General features: G+C 40.7%; 2 protein-coding genes across 5 annotated transcripts in view; one reads left to right on the top strand and one right to left on the bottom strand.

The window, feature by feature from the left end:
- NSMCE2 (NSE2/MMS21 homolog, SMC5-SMC6 complex SUMO ligase) overlaps positions 1-14,716 on the bottom strand; it is a 127,873-nt gene extending 113,157 nt beyond the window's left edge. Inside the window, exons 1-2 of one of the 2 annotated variants that reach the window (XM_021385765.1) lie at positions 14,597-14,716; positions 11,226-11,373 (exon numbers count right to left, since the gene is read on the bottom strand). In XM_021385765.1, the coding sequence (XP_021241440.1) occupies positions 11,226-11,373; positions 14,597-14,668 (220 nt within the window). In that variant the 5' untranslated portion in view covers positions 14,669-14,716. Of the gene's footprint in view, positions 1-11,225; positions 11,374-11,455; positions 13,674-14,596 lie in introns of those variants that run through there. The other variant, XM_021385767.1, reaches the window with a different exon arrangement.
- Positions 14,684-16,447, top strand: part of WASHC5 (WASH complex subunit 5) — a 26,330-nt gene continuing 24,566 nt past the window's right edge. Inside the window, exons 1-2 of one of the 3 annotated variants that reach the window (XM_021385762.1) lie at positions 14,684-14,819; positions 15,300-15,602. In XM_021385762.1, the coding sequence (XP_021241437.1) occupies positions 15,417-15,602 (186 nt within the window). In that variant the 5' untranslated portion in view covers positions 14,684-14,819; positions 15,300-15,416. Of the gene's footprint in view, positions 14,820-14,853; positions 14,872-15,014; positions 15,034-15,299; positions 15,603-16,447 lie in introns of those variants that run through there. The other 2 variants (XM_021385763.1, XM_021385764.1) reach the window with 2 other exon arrangements.

Here is a 16,447-nt window from a genome sequence, read left to right as displayed (position 1 = left end):
GAGATAAGATAGATTATCTCTCACTACAGCTGACTTTTTCCTGGGCCATGGGCTTCAGTGGTTGTTTTTTTTTCCATAAACAGTTTCAGTACCATATTTTTGAATCAGTGTAATATTCCCTCTCTTCACATTGTATTATTTATTGAGCCACTATTAAAAAGTCAGACTATCCACCCACAGACATGTCTGAAGGATCCACTCAAAAAACTCATGTAAGTGCAAATCTTCACTTAGTCTCCTATGCATATTTAAGAGATGCGAATACTGAAAATGTGATACTTCTTATTAATTAATTCACAAAAAATAAAGATGACATCTTTGCTAGGCTTTTGGCTTCTGATGTCCTTTTTCCCCTTGCAAACATGATTTTTGGTGGCTACTTAGCTCTTACCTTTTCCAACTACGTACCCTCAACACAGACAGCTGAAATTCTAGATTCTTGCATCATAATTTTCACAAGCATACAAGACACGAGAAACAAGAGAAGTGAATATCTACACAGGAGTATGCTATATTCAAACATTAACACATCTCAAAACACTCCTGACATCTCTTTTTAAAAAGGGAAACTGATGCCTAGTGAACTTGAATGACTTGCCCAAGGCCACACAGTGGCAACATCAGACTGAGAGCACAGTTGTTCCTAGCCTCAAGGCCTCGGCAAAATCAGACTTGGAGCATCACAGCTGTTTTGCCTCTTTCACATAATGCTATTATGAGCTCCTTGTTCTTCTTGAGAGAAATGGAAAGAGAAGAAGGAAAACAAAATATCTATCAAAATTATAATAAAAAATATTCTAAACCTACAGTTCAGACAAACAACCTCTGCCTGTCCTTCAAAGGCTGACATTTTTCAGAGGTCACACTGCCAGCAGTCATAAGAAAAATGCAAATCTGGTGTGTGATTCTGACTGATGAAGCACACATTCCCATTTAAATTCTTCAAATTTAATCAGTGCATATTATAATCATTCTTCACTAGAATGTCAGTATGCTACTTAACACTGGTGTAAATGGAAATATATCATAGAACCTGGGTTTGAGTCATAGTGAAATTTTAAGTTTTCTTTTATGAATTATTTTTATCTGAAAGTATTAAAAAGCCTCCCAATTAATTCTACCTGCACTGATAGAAAAATTATGTCTGGGTATCAGAAAAGCAAGGTTATAAAACACAGCTGCAAGTCCTTGAATTCTTGAAGAGTTGAGCAAAGAGGAAGGAAAATAAAGGAAAATTAAAAAGAAAAAACAACAGTTAGCACCCATGGACTCTTGGTAGGGTGTCAGTATGATGGTTTCAGCATGCTCATGTGTATGTAAGGGCTTCCTTAGTGCTTTGACCAAACACTGAGAACACATCAGCATGAAGCTTACTTTTAACTTAGATAAACCTTTCCCTAATGGAAGAGTCAAGAAAAGAAATACAATTCATTTATTTACTCAATCCTGCTGAATGTTGACAACCACATATATACATGTATTTAAACTTTCATGGGTTCTTCCCCCCTGCCTAGTTACTTAGGCAGACAATGAGATCACTGAAAATCAAATTCTGACCTACTCAAACTGATAAAAATTAAAGCTCTCAGAGTGGGTTTTTCAAAGCCCATACTATTTCTTATATATGCTGTATGCCTCTACATTTAAACAAGATCTAGCTGTATTTTCTTATTGCCATATTTCTGTGGCAGAAATATGACGATAAGAAAATGACAGATTAATATACTACAGAGAATATTTTCATACAGTAAATTATTCAGATAAAATATTCCTCTCTGGCTTTTGTTCAAAGAGGTTGATTTATCTTTGTGCTAAGGAGCCCATACAAGACCTCTGCAGTATTTCATAGTATTTTGAAGCTGGAACAGACCATTAGGATCATCTATTCTGATCTCATGCATAGTAGAGGCCAAAGAACCTCACCCAGCAATTTCAAGCATATAACTTACAGCTGTAAGCTCGCTCATTCTCTCAAGGTTAACATCATTGGTGGGCAGAGGGTCTGCAGAAAGGTCTATACAGCATTTAAATCCCACTTATGATCTATCTTGCAAACTCCTGAGAATTTATGGGGTCCAAGACACAGAGAAATTTATAGTGACTGCGGATACATGAGGTAACCAACCAGGTAACTCCAAACTCATTGTGACCTTTGGGGAAGAAAATTACCCGCTTTGTTAGGAAATTCATATGAAAAAGGTATAAACATAAATACGTACACATGCATGTATGTACTTGAAAACAGACACCGTGAGATAACCACCTACTAAAATCTGAGAATTAAAAATTGTGGTTTTCTGACAAAAACAAAACTGTCCCAAGCAAGACCTTCTGCTCAGGTGCAAGCTGCCAGTGTAACACAGTTCCATGGGAATGCACTGAGGACAGTTACTCAGCTAGCTTTAAATCAAGACTGGGTTTCACTCTGAACAATGCGCACTAGTTCAACCACAACATACCAGCTTCATGCAAGAATAACTGGATGAACTGCAAAGATCTGTGCTATGTAGGAAGTCAGACTGGTAGATCACGTTGGTCTGAAACAGCTTTAAAAATCTATGAGCTGATAATACTAATTCTCTTTCTCCACTGTTAACCTTAATCCTTCATTTATATTTTAGTGTTACTAAACGCAGGAGCATGATGATACAGCACCAACACCTCTAAACCCACAGAAGGAACGAGGTCCTGCAGAGCCGCAGCTGACCACAGCAGGTGAATGAGTAACGGGAAGGGCTCAGGAAAGCCTTTGCTGCCACCTAATGGGTTTCTTTTTCCATCAAGAAAAAGTTGAGGAACAAAGATAGGTGTATGCATTCAGCGTCTAGAGTAGAAAAGAGGCAGAAAGAGGCAGCGAGACAGGAGCACGCTGCTTAACACAGCCACTTTCCCCCTCACCACAGTGTGTTCTTTTTGCAGTCAAAATTCTAGCCAGGAAATAATCACAAGCCCATATATTTCTTCCCACTCTGTAAGATTACAGACTATGGTTAGGGTGGTTTTAGGGTAAATATAAAACAGCTCAAATCTTTCATTACAAGTCATATTTTTCCAGATTTTGGAACAAGGCATGTTTCCAAATTCACATTTTTCATGCAGCTTCTTTGAAGAACAGTCTTCAGAACCAAACTGTATTCTAGCAATGGGCTCATGAGCCTTGCCTATAAATGCTGGAAGTCATTTTTCCATTGCAATTACTGAGGCACAAAAGTACGTTAAAAAGTAAAAAAAAGAACCCATATTCTCTTCTCAAAATATTGGCATTGATTGAAGAGCATAATGCATAACATGTACTTTTTTTTAATCTTACTATACAAAACCCAGCCAGTCTTTTCAGTTTCCAAACAATAAAATTGCTTGAAGGAGAAATACTTCAATATGTGACACCGTTTACCTTCAAGAAAACACGTGTATCTTTCTTACTGCTAGTTGAAAGGTTATACACATCTAAAACAATCCACAAAGCACAGTGTAACACAGGACACATACTCTATATAAGGGTGAACTTTCAGAGGAAGATTTGAAGGAAAGAAAAACTGTACAGTATTCTTGAGAAAGGGAATCCGAAGCATTTTATCTCAAATATCCCAAAAATACAATTATGCCTTAAACAACAGGGAAAAAAACCTTCCCAAGAGAAAAAAAGTCATTTCAGCGCCTACGCTGTTCCTGCTCCCAGTGAGTACCAGAGATACTGGTGTAACAATGAAGCAGACTAGCTAACAAACAGCTTCTGGAAGATAAATGCCTGAGGTCAGAGAAAATTCCCCCGGGAGCAGCTTTCTACACTGGGGGAATTCTTGCATCTTCCAATGAAGCCTCTGGTAGAGGCTTGCACTGAAGGTTGCTCAACTTAATGGATCACTAGTCTCCATTTTCTGCCATGCTTTCTCACATAGGTAGTAAAGTCTTTTTTTTCTAAGGAATTGTCAGTGAAAAGCCATTAATCTGCAGGACGGACTTTGACAGACTGCAGCTGCGTTCTCCACCAAGAAAAAAACATCCCACGGCCCTTCCTTGGAATTTACTCTAGCCTAAAGACAAAGTAAATTCTGACAGACTGAGGCACGCTCTTGGGGATTTCAAACCCAGGTAAGATTGCTGCTCTGCATCCATAAAGATGTAAGGGACTGCTCAATTCTAATACTGTTCCTACAGAGTATATAAAATTGTTTGCTATTTCCTTCCCAGGAGTATCTTAACAGATATACGGGCATATACGGCAGTTTGCAAGAGAAAAACAAGATCTGATTCCTCATGCACAGTCTGTAGAACACAGATCAAAGTTTTGTCCATTACGAAGCCACAGGCAGATAGCAGTCTGACAAAAGCACAATTCATATGCAAAGGTAGGATGTAAGAGAAAACACTGTATCACAGCTTATCTTCCAGGCCAAGGACAGACAGGATAACAAGTCAAAGTTTAGTCCAGCTCATTTCCTCATTCAGCAGACCTTCATGTCACCTCCTAATCAAGCAGATTGCAAAATGCCATCCTAGTCAATAATCTGTAGCCTTTTCTAAGGACAAGTACCTTGGTTTGCTGATTTTTATGAATGATCCCTATCACCATGGAAACTACCAGAGCATGAGAATTTTAGGAGCACAAGTATCAGTGGGATCACTTCTGGATCCCAACAAAATCACATCACAGCCACTTCCTACACAAGAACTTTTCCAATGTTAAGACTCGTGTTATGACACTGCAGGAGTCGCTGCATGTGAATTTTCAATGAAAAATAAGCTAAAAAAAAAAGGACAAAGGAAACAAATGAACCAAACTGTTATATAATTACATACAGGCAGACATTCCATTCTTAACAAGGGTGTTTGCACTATTCCAAGCAGGAGAAGTTTCAGGTCAATGACAGAGGAATCTCCACAGAAAGGATCCCCACTCTCAGTGATGAATGAACTTCTGATCTTCAGGTCTTTCTGCTTATTATATGTTGCTGCAGTTTCTTCAGCAAGACACTGCATGTAAAAATAGTGGATGTTCCATAGAACTTTATGTATCAACTATCTATTAAAAGGCTGCCAATAATTTCACAGTGCTAGGCTGACCTGTACATCTGTATTCTCTACACTCCTTCCTACATCAACAAGCGTTAGCAATGTTTAGAGCGATTCCTATTTAACACCACTGGAAGACAGCAAGAAGAGAAACTGAAGTGCTGTATGTAATCTCACAGACCTAAACCCACATTTAAAAGATCCTACAATGTCAACTACTTGCAGACTAATATTTAACAGGAATCGAGATACAAGTAGATCACAAGCAATTTGATGAATAGAAAGCAGACAGTAAAAGGAGGCCATTGCACACTAAAGTGCAGAGACAGCAAGGGGAAACAGAAATGGGATGAGCAGCCAGGACTGAGGGAAGCTGTTCTGGCAGAGGGAGCCAGTTACACAATAGGAAACAGAGCAGACAAGCAGGAAGGAAGAGCCAGAGCTGCAAAGGGCTAACTTAATCCAGGGCACATGCCATAACATACCATCACTAACACGCTGGAGTCCTACAGAGCTGCCCTGTACACACCAGCAAGCAGAAAAAGCCTTCAGAGTGTGGAGAATGAGAGCAGAGGGGATGGGGGTGAGGAGCTCTCACGTAGGTGCTGATGTTGCGACAGGAAGATCACTGCTGTGTTACACAGATGGCAGGCAGCCATACGAGCAGCTGGCCGTGACATTTTAGGGCAAGGTCTTGAGTGAAAAAAGAAGGAGCTCATTTTTTTCCTAAGTAAATTCAAGTTCAGGTGGAATAACTACTTTGCACCCACTTACTCTACACCCAACGACCTCAACATTTTACAGTGGGTATGCAATGTGCAGTTGGAAGAAAGCCCTAGACATTAAGGAAATGCCTTGCTGTCTACTTGAAAACCCTTTCATATAATTAGGCAAAACCCTACGTGCTAATGCTTTAAAATGCTTTTTAGACCCTTTATGCTTATCTATATTTACCATCTTGTCTATAGTTAGCATCCTGTCCTGTCCCTCCAATTATTTCCCAATTTGTTTTGGCCATTCCTTTTAGTTCCACATGGCTTTGGCTCCAGACCAGAGACAAAAGCAATTCCCCCTCAATTACTCGTTTAAATAGCCAAGTGCTGGGCGGGAAGCCAGGAGATGATGATGAATTAGTCGTCTTTCTTCTGATACCTACAACTCTGTGTACTTCATAGTCCCATATTCTTGAGAAAGTTCTCCCGCTTTCAAGGAGACAGATAAAACGCCGTCCTCAGCAAACAGGCAGAATTCACATCCGATTTCTCCGAGCACAGCTGGGAATGGATGTGTGTCTTTGTTATGGAATATTCATATCATTATCAGCACATCAGTCAATACATATGGCACATTATACCAATTCAAAAAAAAAAAAAAAAAAAAAAAAAAACAGAGAAAAAGACTTATCCTTCAAATATTTCACATGGAAGTCCTTTCTACCTCTACAGAAGATGCTGAGTTTAGGTAAAGACAGTTCAGCAATTTACAGAAGTTAAGCGAGCAGTGCAAATAGCTGTTCTTAGTGTGCAGAGGTGTTAACAGAAGGCTAAAAGTTCTGGGAGTATTACAACTAAGAGAAATATCCAAACGAGTACTGAGAGCAAATTCTTTTTTCAATCACACTACTAAAGCTCAAACAACAGATTGAGGTTACATTTAGAAATATGTAAATTATAGAACTTAGATGATTTTATTTGCATTTGCATCTGATTTCTAACAATGTCACCTGCAAATTCCCAAAAGATATGAGAACGTGCTTAAGCTTTAAAATATGCAGATCACTCTGAAATTTGGTGACTCGCTCAAGAATTTAAATGTATTCTTTCCCTCAGTGTTTTGCTGGACTGGACCACAGAACAACCGAGAGTATTTTGAGTCCAGAGGACATACTTAAACCAACTCCACACAGCCCATTTTGCTGTGTGGAGCCATTACATGGCCTTTTATGTAGTAACATTTTAAAATATCTGCATAACAAAACGTTATTTTTTTTTTAAGAGAGAAAAATATGATATTTAGCCAATGTAAATGGTGAAATGGACAGAAATCACTTTAAACTTACTATTTGTGGACTGCAAGGAGATGTTAAGACAATCATATGAATGAGATGACTGAATCTGCTTAGAAATTTGGGGTATTAAATCCTTCCAATATTCCTGTGAAATGGGTAAACACTGTTTTATTAGGATTATTATTTTAATAGAAATTAACTCATCCCAGTATGCAGAGAATTAGATTAACTGGTACATTCTGTCCTACATTTCAAAATGTAGAAATGTGATGAAATGCTACAAATCTTTATATCTTCAAAGTCATTTCAGCTGTTATTCATATCAGTTAAACTGATTCCCTCACTTTTCTAGATTTCTCACACTGATATTTATTGCAGCTTTTATTACAGCTTTGAGACTAAGTTCAACTACAGCAGCATAGCACTAGTATATGCACTGGCTTGCAGCCATGCCACCTTCATTCAGAAAGAGATTAAATCCATTCCGAAAGGACTGAAGTGAGTCAGTAGGAAGGAAGACGGCAGCTTCCTAAAGGGAAATATGATGCTAAGAGAAAGGATAATTTCATTTCAATAGATGGAATTCTCCAAAGGAAATTTCAAATCAAATCAAAACCCGGTGCTTGATTTTGTTCTGAAACTTTCAAAGCATAGGTCAACATAAAGGCATGAAAAATCTATTGTGGTGTTTTTCCACAAGTAAGCGATTTCAGTCTGATGTCCCTGACGTCCAACTCAAAAGCTCTCTCTCTGTTTTCTAGTTGTTTTTTTCTGCTCTTTTCAATTAGGTGGAGGAAAACTTTCTCTCTTCTGGATTTTTAAAAAGTTTCAATGTTTCTATACAGCAGTCTTCATTCACCCAAAAGATTGTCAGTTTAACAGTGTCAGGGTAAGTAATCCCTGTAACCATTATTTACCTCCCAGAGAGCTGAGCAGCTTTGCCAGTGTTTGCAAAGCATCTGAGATCCTCTAAAGAAAGGTTACTGTAGGTTACAAGGCTACTTATTATAAATCACGGAATATCCTGAGCCAATTCTTGCCCACAAGTTGGCACTTCTTCCTATCAGCAGCCCTCTGGGCTTCATGATCTAAGAAGCAGATTTACTCCCTCTTTATTCTACCTAACACTACCACCATCTGTTTAAATAGCTTAAGTTCACAATTGTTCTGAGAGGTTTTTATAGCTTCCATAACCAATGGAAGAAGAGTTCTTTGTTCTCTGGATGGTTTAACTGGAGAGGGCTTGAGGCTACTCAAGGATCACGGCCAGATCAACGGAGAGGTAAAGGAGAGTTTCTTTTCAGTGCTTTTTGGAATTTTAATGGCAGTACTGCTTAGTTCCTATCTTTGCCTGCCCCCTAGTGAGCTTTGACTTTCAGTCCACCTGAACAGCCATGTGGCTGCTTTATAACTTCTGTGCATGCAGACATGCTGAAACACGAAACTTTCCATTCTATATTCTTCAGAAGTATTCTCTTTATGCTTTCTCACTAAGTATGCCAGAAAGTAAGTAGCCTTCTCCAGCCCTACAGTGTTAAAATGCAGTAAGTTACTTAACAGAGAAACACACTCAAAGTTGGCATAACATATAAACACTTAAAATATGTCCAAGACAATTTATACTTGTTAATTTATATTTCTTCTTTACATTATTTTTATTTTAGAGCTCTGAAGGCTCTTTCGTGAATCATCCTTTAATTTTGGAGGGGGGAAAAAAACATTTATCGTGTTTGCTGCTTACATGTCAAATACAACACCAGAGCAAATCCACTACCATAATGTAAGAAGAGGGAAAAGTGACCCAGTTAGATCTTAAAAAAAAAAAAGAAAAAGAAAAAAAACCAACCTAATTTACTAGCTAGTACACTTATGGGAAGTCCCTCCACCGTACTGCATTCAACAGTGGCTAGTCCAGCAAACACTAATGTGTGTTATTTACTAAGTATGCTTACCAGTAAACATTTTCAGAATCAGGCTTTTAGATAGTAGCAATTAAGAGAAGCAGACATCACTTACTGAACAAACTTTGCATGCCTTTATTTATCTTCAGATGTAAATGCAACTTCTCTCATATCCTTCCTAAGACAATTTTAGCCCAGTGCTATTCCCAAAAAGTAGTTGTATAAGGTGAAGTTCCAAAGGAACAAGATACCTTCACAGCAACAATGCTTCTAAAATAAAATAATAATCACAACAGAATTCTTTGCTGCTACAAAGCCTAGCAATGAAACCTGTCAGAAGCTGGAAATTAAACTGCAAATGGGACAGGAACAAGAATGCAGAAATATACTATCAAAAGCTGTTTCAAAATTAAATGAATGCTTTGCCTCAAAATATGAAGGCTAAGCAGGATAGGTGGGTTACAATTTCATAGAAATGGAACTTGTCACATATTCATTACTTGGACATAAGAGCTTAAAAGCCAAGTTTAGCAGATCAGATGATGCTAACTCAAAATCACTTTTTTAAAGACCAAAAAAAAAAAAATCCCAAACATGAAAGTATGTCGTGCCACAGAAACTTTGTATATTTCCTGATGGCATTGCATAAACAAAAGAAAATGAAGCCCAAGAGGAAGAGATGAAGACGACCTTCATGTAAGTCAAAAGAATGAAAACCAAACCTTGTAAAAGAAAAGCAAGGGAGCTTTGCTTATTTGCTTGTTCCATGTTCACATGTACATAAATCAGTTAAGAAAAGAGTAGGAGTGAAGAAAACAACTACCGTAAGTGAAAAGTTAATATCATAACACCAGACCATGACGTTTAAACTATACAGTCTTTAAACTTCAAATACAAGTCTGTAATAGCTTTATTGTGGAGAATGGGATGGACTATGTTAAAAGGTCTTACTTTATAATCCTACAACTTCCTAATCCTAGATTCTACAGGATGCTACCCCTGCTAAAATAAAATTAATGTTATGGTCTAAGAGCTGTTATCCAGTCGCATGATAAAATTCAACAGTAACAACGACCATACTAATTGCATCAAGAGTAATTTTCCCTTGAGACAATGTATTAAGTAAAGCCTTTTCAGTTACTGAATGAATAACTTCAAGGCTGTAATTGGAGACTAATATGCAAGAAAGATAAGGAAATTTACTAGGAGTATAATGCACAGGCCTTCAGAGCAAACCCACGCAGTGAAGCTTAAGTTGCCTTTCATCCCTCCAAATGTGAATGCAATGGATACTGAAGCTTATGGCAAAGTAGGAGAGATGGTGGCTGCACAAGCAGAGAGAAACAGAACTGGCTATACCTGTTTTACTACAAAGGGAATCCCCAGCTGACTCTTAAGACAAGTTTTCATTTCCTCTCCCCATTCAGGAACAGCATGTCAATTGTCTCTGATAGCAATATGGATAAAAAAGTCAGAGGAGAGAACTATCACGCTAGACAGAGACACATTCATTTTGACTGTACATAAACCTTGGCTCAGTTGAATGCAAGATTTGTAATGAATGACAATTATTTTCTTTGAGGGCTCTCACTCTACACACATGATTAAAGGTTTTTGAGTTTAGGAGCCTTAAAGGTTTGCCTTTTTTTTTCCTTTCTCCCCAGTGAAGACGTTACCATAAATCTAAGGAGAGAAATGGGAGGCCTAATATTTGTCTTTGAAAAATAACTTTGCACTGCATCTGCTGTGAAATAGCAATGACAAGACCCTTAGAAGAGATTAGAGATTTAAGGTACTCTAGTTTGTACACATCCAAATTGAAGCACCCTTGAAGAGTCTGATTTTCAGTAGAGAAACAGGCAGCATTTAAAAAAATTGCATGCCCTAACAAGTGTCTCAAGCTCTGTACTCAAAAAGTCTTGCCCTAAACATTAAATAAAACACACACAAGGAAGCAGTATTAGAAAGAAAAGTCTTTTTATTCACCTTAAGAGGTCTTCTACATCTTGCTCAGCAATGTTGAAGTTTTTACAAAGTAGTAGGATAACAAGCACTGGAATGTAATTAGTCCTGGGTATTACAAAAGCTGGCACAATGCTTGCTTGGTATTTATATTTTCATTGAATTCGTTATTGAAGACAATTAGGTGACTGGAATGAAAATACCCTGTAAAGCCAGAAGAGCAACAGATCCCACAATGAAGACTGATACTGATTATAAATAAATCCAAGTATGCAGGCCTAGGATTAACCTGTGAGATTCAGGATGCAGTACAAAAGAATATATTCAGAGGAATTACTTACTGAAATTTTCCACCAGGTCAAGTGCAACGTGAGTAGCAATATCCATTCCAGTATTTATGTAAGACTGGCAGTTTTTCAGAGATGAGAGAGAGGAATTCACAGAGCTGAATGAGATTCTTGTACCCCTCTGCATCTTGAAATTGTTACTCTAGAAATAAGAGACAAAACATTTTGAATTCAGTTTACACCCAAAGAATTTGGGGGAGGAAACCAAAGTACAGATAGCTAACCATGAAGCACTGTTAACAGGACCACTCCACTGAAACATCAGCAGCAAGGATGAAGTCTTAGCTCCCAAGTGTCGATGGAACTGCAGTTCACCAGACGTTTTTGATTCCCTTCTTATTCAATATTAAGCTCAACTACACCACAAAAAGCAACTTGCAGTTTTCACCTGCTTATTATCATTGCGAAACCTCACAGACAATGTTAGCTTGAAAATTACTACTCAATTTCAGATCCAAAAAAAGTCCACATACCCAAAAATTTGCCTGTTTTCTAGACATGCTATCAGATAGGCTAACAAGAAATACGACTTCTCACATCAAATTCAGCCTCTCCAACTACAAGCCTGTTACAACAGCTATTGGTTGGAAAAAATAAATAAAGGGCAACAGCTCCAGCAATGTGTTTAACAGTAAATCACCTAGCATCATTTTTAAATAAAGCCCACCTAACTAGTGGTGCCTATTTTCCCCAAAGTTGTCACAAACTTTGTTGTTAGTAGCAATGTTCCACTGGCACAGCGTAGCATCACAGAAGAATCATGTTTTTCTTTCCTACCACTGTCTTCTCTGATACAGACCCACAACCTAAGATTAACTGCTTCTCCTCTGTTATTAACACAACTTTCAAGTGGGTTTGCTTACGCTACCCCTATCTGTGCTGTTCACATCAGTTGGTGGTTTCGTCCCGAACATTTCAACTTCTGCTCTTCCTTCTCTATGCTTTAGCATAACTTGTTTGGATAACATGTAGGTATTGTAAGAAACAAGGATCTGGTGTGCAGAGTTTTATACTTTAAGTTCCAGGAGATAAGAAATTTTGCTCAGCTTTAAATATATAGTTGTTTATAAAAGCAAGTCTTGTACAGTCAGGAATACCCCATCAGTTTATGTAAATAGTAACTAGGATTTTCAACACAGAGATCACACTGGGGAGCAGAGAGAAAACAGAATCCACAACCAAAATTGATTTATAGTAGAAATTTTAACTGAATGGTACACAAAATGACAAGGGGATGAATTGCTGTATCAACAGTAGCCTTTGAAAGGCTGTAATCCAACAGAGATATGCAATATGTCGAAGTGGAAAGGACAAAGCTTTGCTCAAGCTTTTCATACTTGTATCTCCCTCTACTACTTACCCTGGGATTCCAGAACTACCTCTTGCACTCATCCTAATGTGAACCAACATTGCCACGTTCCTCATGGTCGTGCAAATGACAAGACCTGAACACCTGCTGTCACACTGTCTTCCCTCCCAATGTTTTCTTTCACATCTTTTTCTTTTTTGCCGCTTCAAAAATGCGCTTGGTTGGTTACTCAAGACTATCATTTATGACACTGTTTTTAAGTCGTGGGTTTACAACAACTTTTAACCAGTACTGATGGTTCACATTCACCACACCTTGAACTTCTGCATTATATATGAACTGCTTTCCCCTCTCTCCCTTCTAAAGAAGCATCTTGCCAGACAGGAGGCAGAAGCCTTCAACACTTGCTCCAGCTGGCTCAGCTCATGCTCTCTCTGTCAAAAGACAGCAATTGTTATCTTGAGAGATCTCTAAAGGCTGTCACACTGACAGCAGGAGACATGCGAAAAGTTCCTTACAGGCCTCTTTGAGAGTTAAAACAGAAATGCTCTTAATATTATTTAATAATGAATGCTTTAAGCTGTTATGGTTAACTTTTTTTTAAGCAGCTGTTTGCCATTTTACCAAAACTTTCTAAGAACCCCTGTGATCGAAACTTTATACACTGTTGAATAGCCCTTCAAAATTATGTTAGCAGCTTTATCTTTCTGGGCATATTTAGAGCATCAGAGCTAACTGCAAGAATCTAATTCAATTCTTGAACTTGGTAAATGTCACTAATTGAGCAAGTTTGCTGTTCTTTTGGGAAATTTCACAGATAAACCCTGATAGACAAGAATCTGGAAAAAAAAAAAAGAAGTAGTGAAAAATTAAACAAGCTTCTTCATTCTTCATTCTCTTTGTATTTGTGGAAGCACGCACCAAACTAAATGGGAGCTACAGCTGTCGTTTACACTGCTAAATCATACCACTGCATTGGCAGTTAGACATCTCAAATTGACTTTTGGAAGGCAACACTGTTGTTGCTGTTTACACCTTACTTCTGGCAAATTCGGTGAGCAAAACTGATCCGAAAAAGAGACCAAGTGAGAGTAGCAAGGCAGCTTTTTTTTTTTTCAACAAAAAGCAATCCAATAGTCATAGAATCATAGAATGGCTTGGGTTGGAAGAGACCTCAAGGATCATCAAGTTCCAATCCTCCTGCCATAGGCAGGGCCACCAACATCCAGATCTGGTACTAGACCAGGTTGCCAGGGCCCCATCCAACCCGGTCTTGAACACCTCCGGGGACAGAGCATCCACAGCCTCTCTGGGCAGCCTGTTCCAGCACCTCACCACTCTCAGCAAAGAACTTCCTCCTGACATTCAATTTAAATCTTCCCTCCTTGAGCTTAAGCTTCCCTCCACCTGTCTTCGCAGGGGAGGTATAGTCCAGATAGGATTGCTGAGTAGAAACTTCAAGTTACATCTCATATTCTGCAACTTATCCTTAACATCCGAGAAAATGACCCAACTTCCCCGTACTTCAGCGCCCCAAACCGTGCTGCAGAGGTGAAGGTGGCTATCCCAGGCTCTTTTCAACAGTGCCCAGTGACAGGACATGGGGCAACGGCAACACAGCAAGCTGGAGCACAGCAAGATCCATACGAACATACATGAAGAAATAGTTCCTTACTGCGAGGGTGACAGAGCACTAGCACAGGCTGCCCAGAGGGGTTGTGGAGTCTCCTTTTCTGCACATATTCAAACCCCACCAGGACGCTTCTCCGTGCAAGCTACTGCAGGAACCTGCTTTAGCAGGGGGTTGGACTGAATGATCTCCAGAGGTCCCTTCCAACCCCTATAACCCTGTGAGCGCCCACCTCCAGCAGCAGCACTGCTCCTGGGCACACGGGTGACCACCTACCACAGGGAGCTCTCACACAACGCCCGAGAGAAGCAGCAGCGAGCCCCGCTTCCCAGCCCTCCCCCCTCACCCCCCGTCCCCAAACCAGGCAGCTAGGGTACCCCCCCACCCCCTCAGCCCCAGCGCTGCCCCAGGGCAAGAAGACCTCACCTCCTCCCCGCCGCCGAGGCCCGACGGAGGCGGCGGGGCGGGGCGGGACAGGCGGCGGAACCGCCTCATCATCCCGCGCCTCTGTGCGCGACGGGGCCGTCATGTGATGGGGGCCGGGCGGCGCCCCGCGGAGCGGTACTGCTGCCTGCCTGCAGTCTCCTGCTGCGGCCGCTCCCCTCGGGCGGCCCTTGGAGCTCTCCCCGCTGCCTCACGGCGGGGCCCGGTGAGCAGGCGCGGCGCTGGGTCTCGCGGTTGCCCCGAGGCGCGTTCTGGCGGTGAGGAAGAGCCGGGCCTCGCCCAGCGGCGGAGCTGAGGGCCTGGCAGCCCGGCTGGGCGCGTGGGGTTGGGGCTCCGAGTGCCCCGCGCTTGGTCCGGGGCGCAGGCACAGCAGCCGCCTTCAGTGGGGCTGCTCGCGCGGTGACTGCATCAAACGCTGCGTACGTGCTGAAGAGGAACTCCGTGCATTTGTTTTTTGTTGTACCAAGTGCTTTAAATGGGGCGTTTTCAGTGTATTGACTGGAAGGTGTAGCCGTGTGCTTAAAAATCTGCGTAAGCTATCAAAAATGTCGTAGAGTCGTTATGGTTGGAAAAGGCTGCTGAGAGCATCTAGTGCCGCCGGTGACCCTTCACACATCCCCCTAAACCACCTCCCTCAACATTTGAGTGTGAGATGCTCAGAATGTGTCTGGTTCTGTTTTTACAGGTGCTGTTGATGGAGCAGCCCATTTTCTCATTAGAATTTCTTCATCAAATGACCTAAGAACAGACATTCAGAAACAAGCAACAGGACTTGTGCTGCGTGTTCACGTCCAGCTCCACAATGGTGGATTTTCTTGCTGAAAATAATCTGTGTGGTCAGGCAATTCTTCGGATTGTCTCCTGTGGAAATGCCATCATTGCAGAGCTCTTAAGACTTTCTGAATTTATCCCTGGGGTTTTCAGGCTGAAGGACAAGGCTGATCAACAGAAGTACGGAGATATCATCTTTGATTTCAGTTACTTTAAGGTAAACCCCTTTCTTCAGTTGTTAAAATTCTTTTTAAAGCGTTGTTGTCCTGGTAGAACATGAACGTTACAGAATAGATTCCTGACTATTGTGTTTATTACTAACACACTTCAGAATTGAATACTGTGACTTGTTATTGCTACAGTCCTTCTGTACTCAGCTCTGGTGAGGCCGCACCTCTAGTGCTGTGTTCAGTTTTAAGCCCCTCCCTACAAGAAAGCCATCAAGGCCATGGAGTGTGTCCAGAGAAGGGCAGCGAAGCTGTGAAGGGTCTGGAGCACAAGTCTTACGAGGAGCGGCTGAGGGAGCTGGAATTGTTCAGTCTGGAGAAGAGGAGGCTCAGGGGAGACCGTATTGCTCTCTTCAGCTCCCTGAAACGAGGTTGCAGTGAGGTGGGGGTCAGCCACTTGTCCTATTGTTGTTTCCTGGAACAGGAGGTTTTTGACATCCTCATGTTGCGCCAGGGGAAGTTCAGGTTGAATATTAAGAAAAAATCCTTCCCAGAATGAGTGGTGAGGCCTTGGAACAGGCTGCCTAGGCAAGTGACAAAGTCACTGTCCCTGGAGGTTATGAAGTACAGGGTTGATGTGGCACTGGGGGACATGGTTTACTGGATGTGCTGGTGATGGGTTGATGGTTGGACTAGATGCCTTTCGTGGTCTTATCTAACCTTAATGATTCTGTAACTTTGCTATTTGCTTTGTGCTTACCAAAAGTTTACCAAATTGAGGTAGTAACTGGGATATGCTTTCATGCAAACACTCCATTTTGGGGCTGTCTTGCATTTTGTATAGTTCTGGTCATACTTAGCCTCATCTTTGCCTCGGTCTTCACTGGTGGTCAGG

This window comes from Numida meleagris, chromosome 2, assembly GCF_002078875.1.
Source record: "Numida meleagris isolate 19003 breed g44 Domestic line chromosome 2, NumMel1.0, whole genome shotgun sequence".
Classification (NCBI taxonomy): Eukaryota; Metazoa; Chordata; class Aves; order Galliformes; family Numididae; genus Numida; species Numida meleagris.
This window is presented reverse-complemented; position numbering and strand designations above follow the sequence as displayed.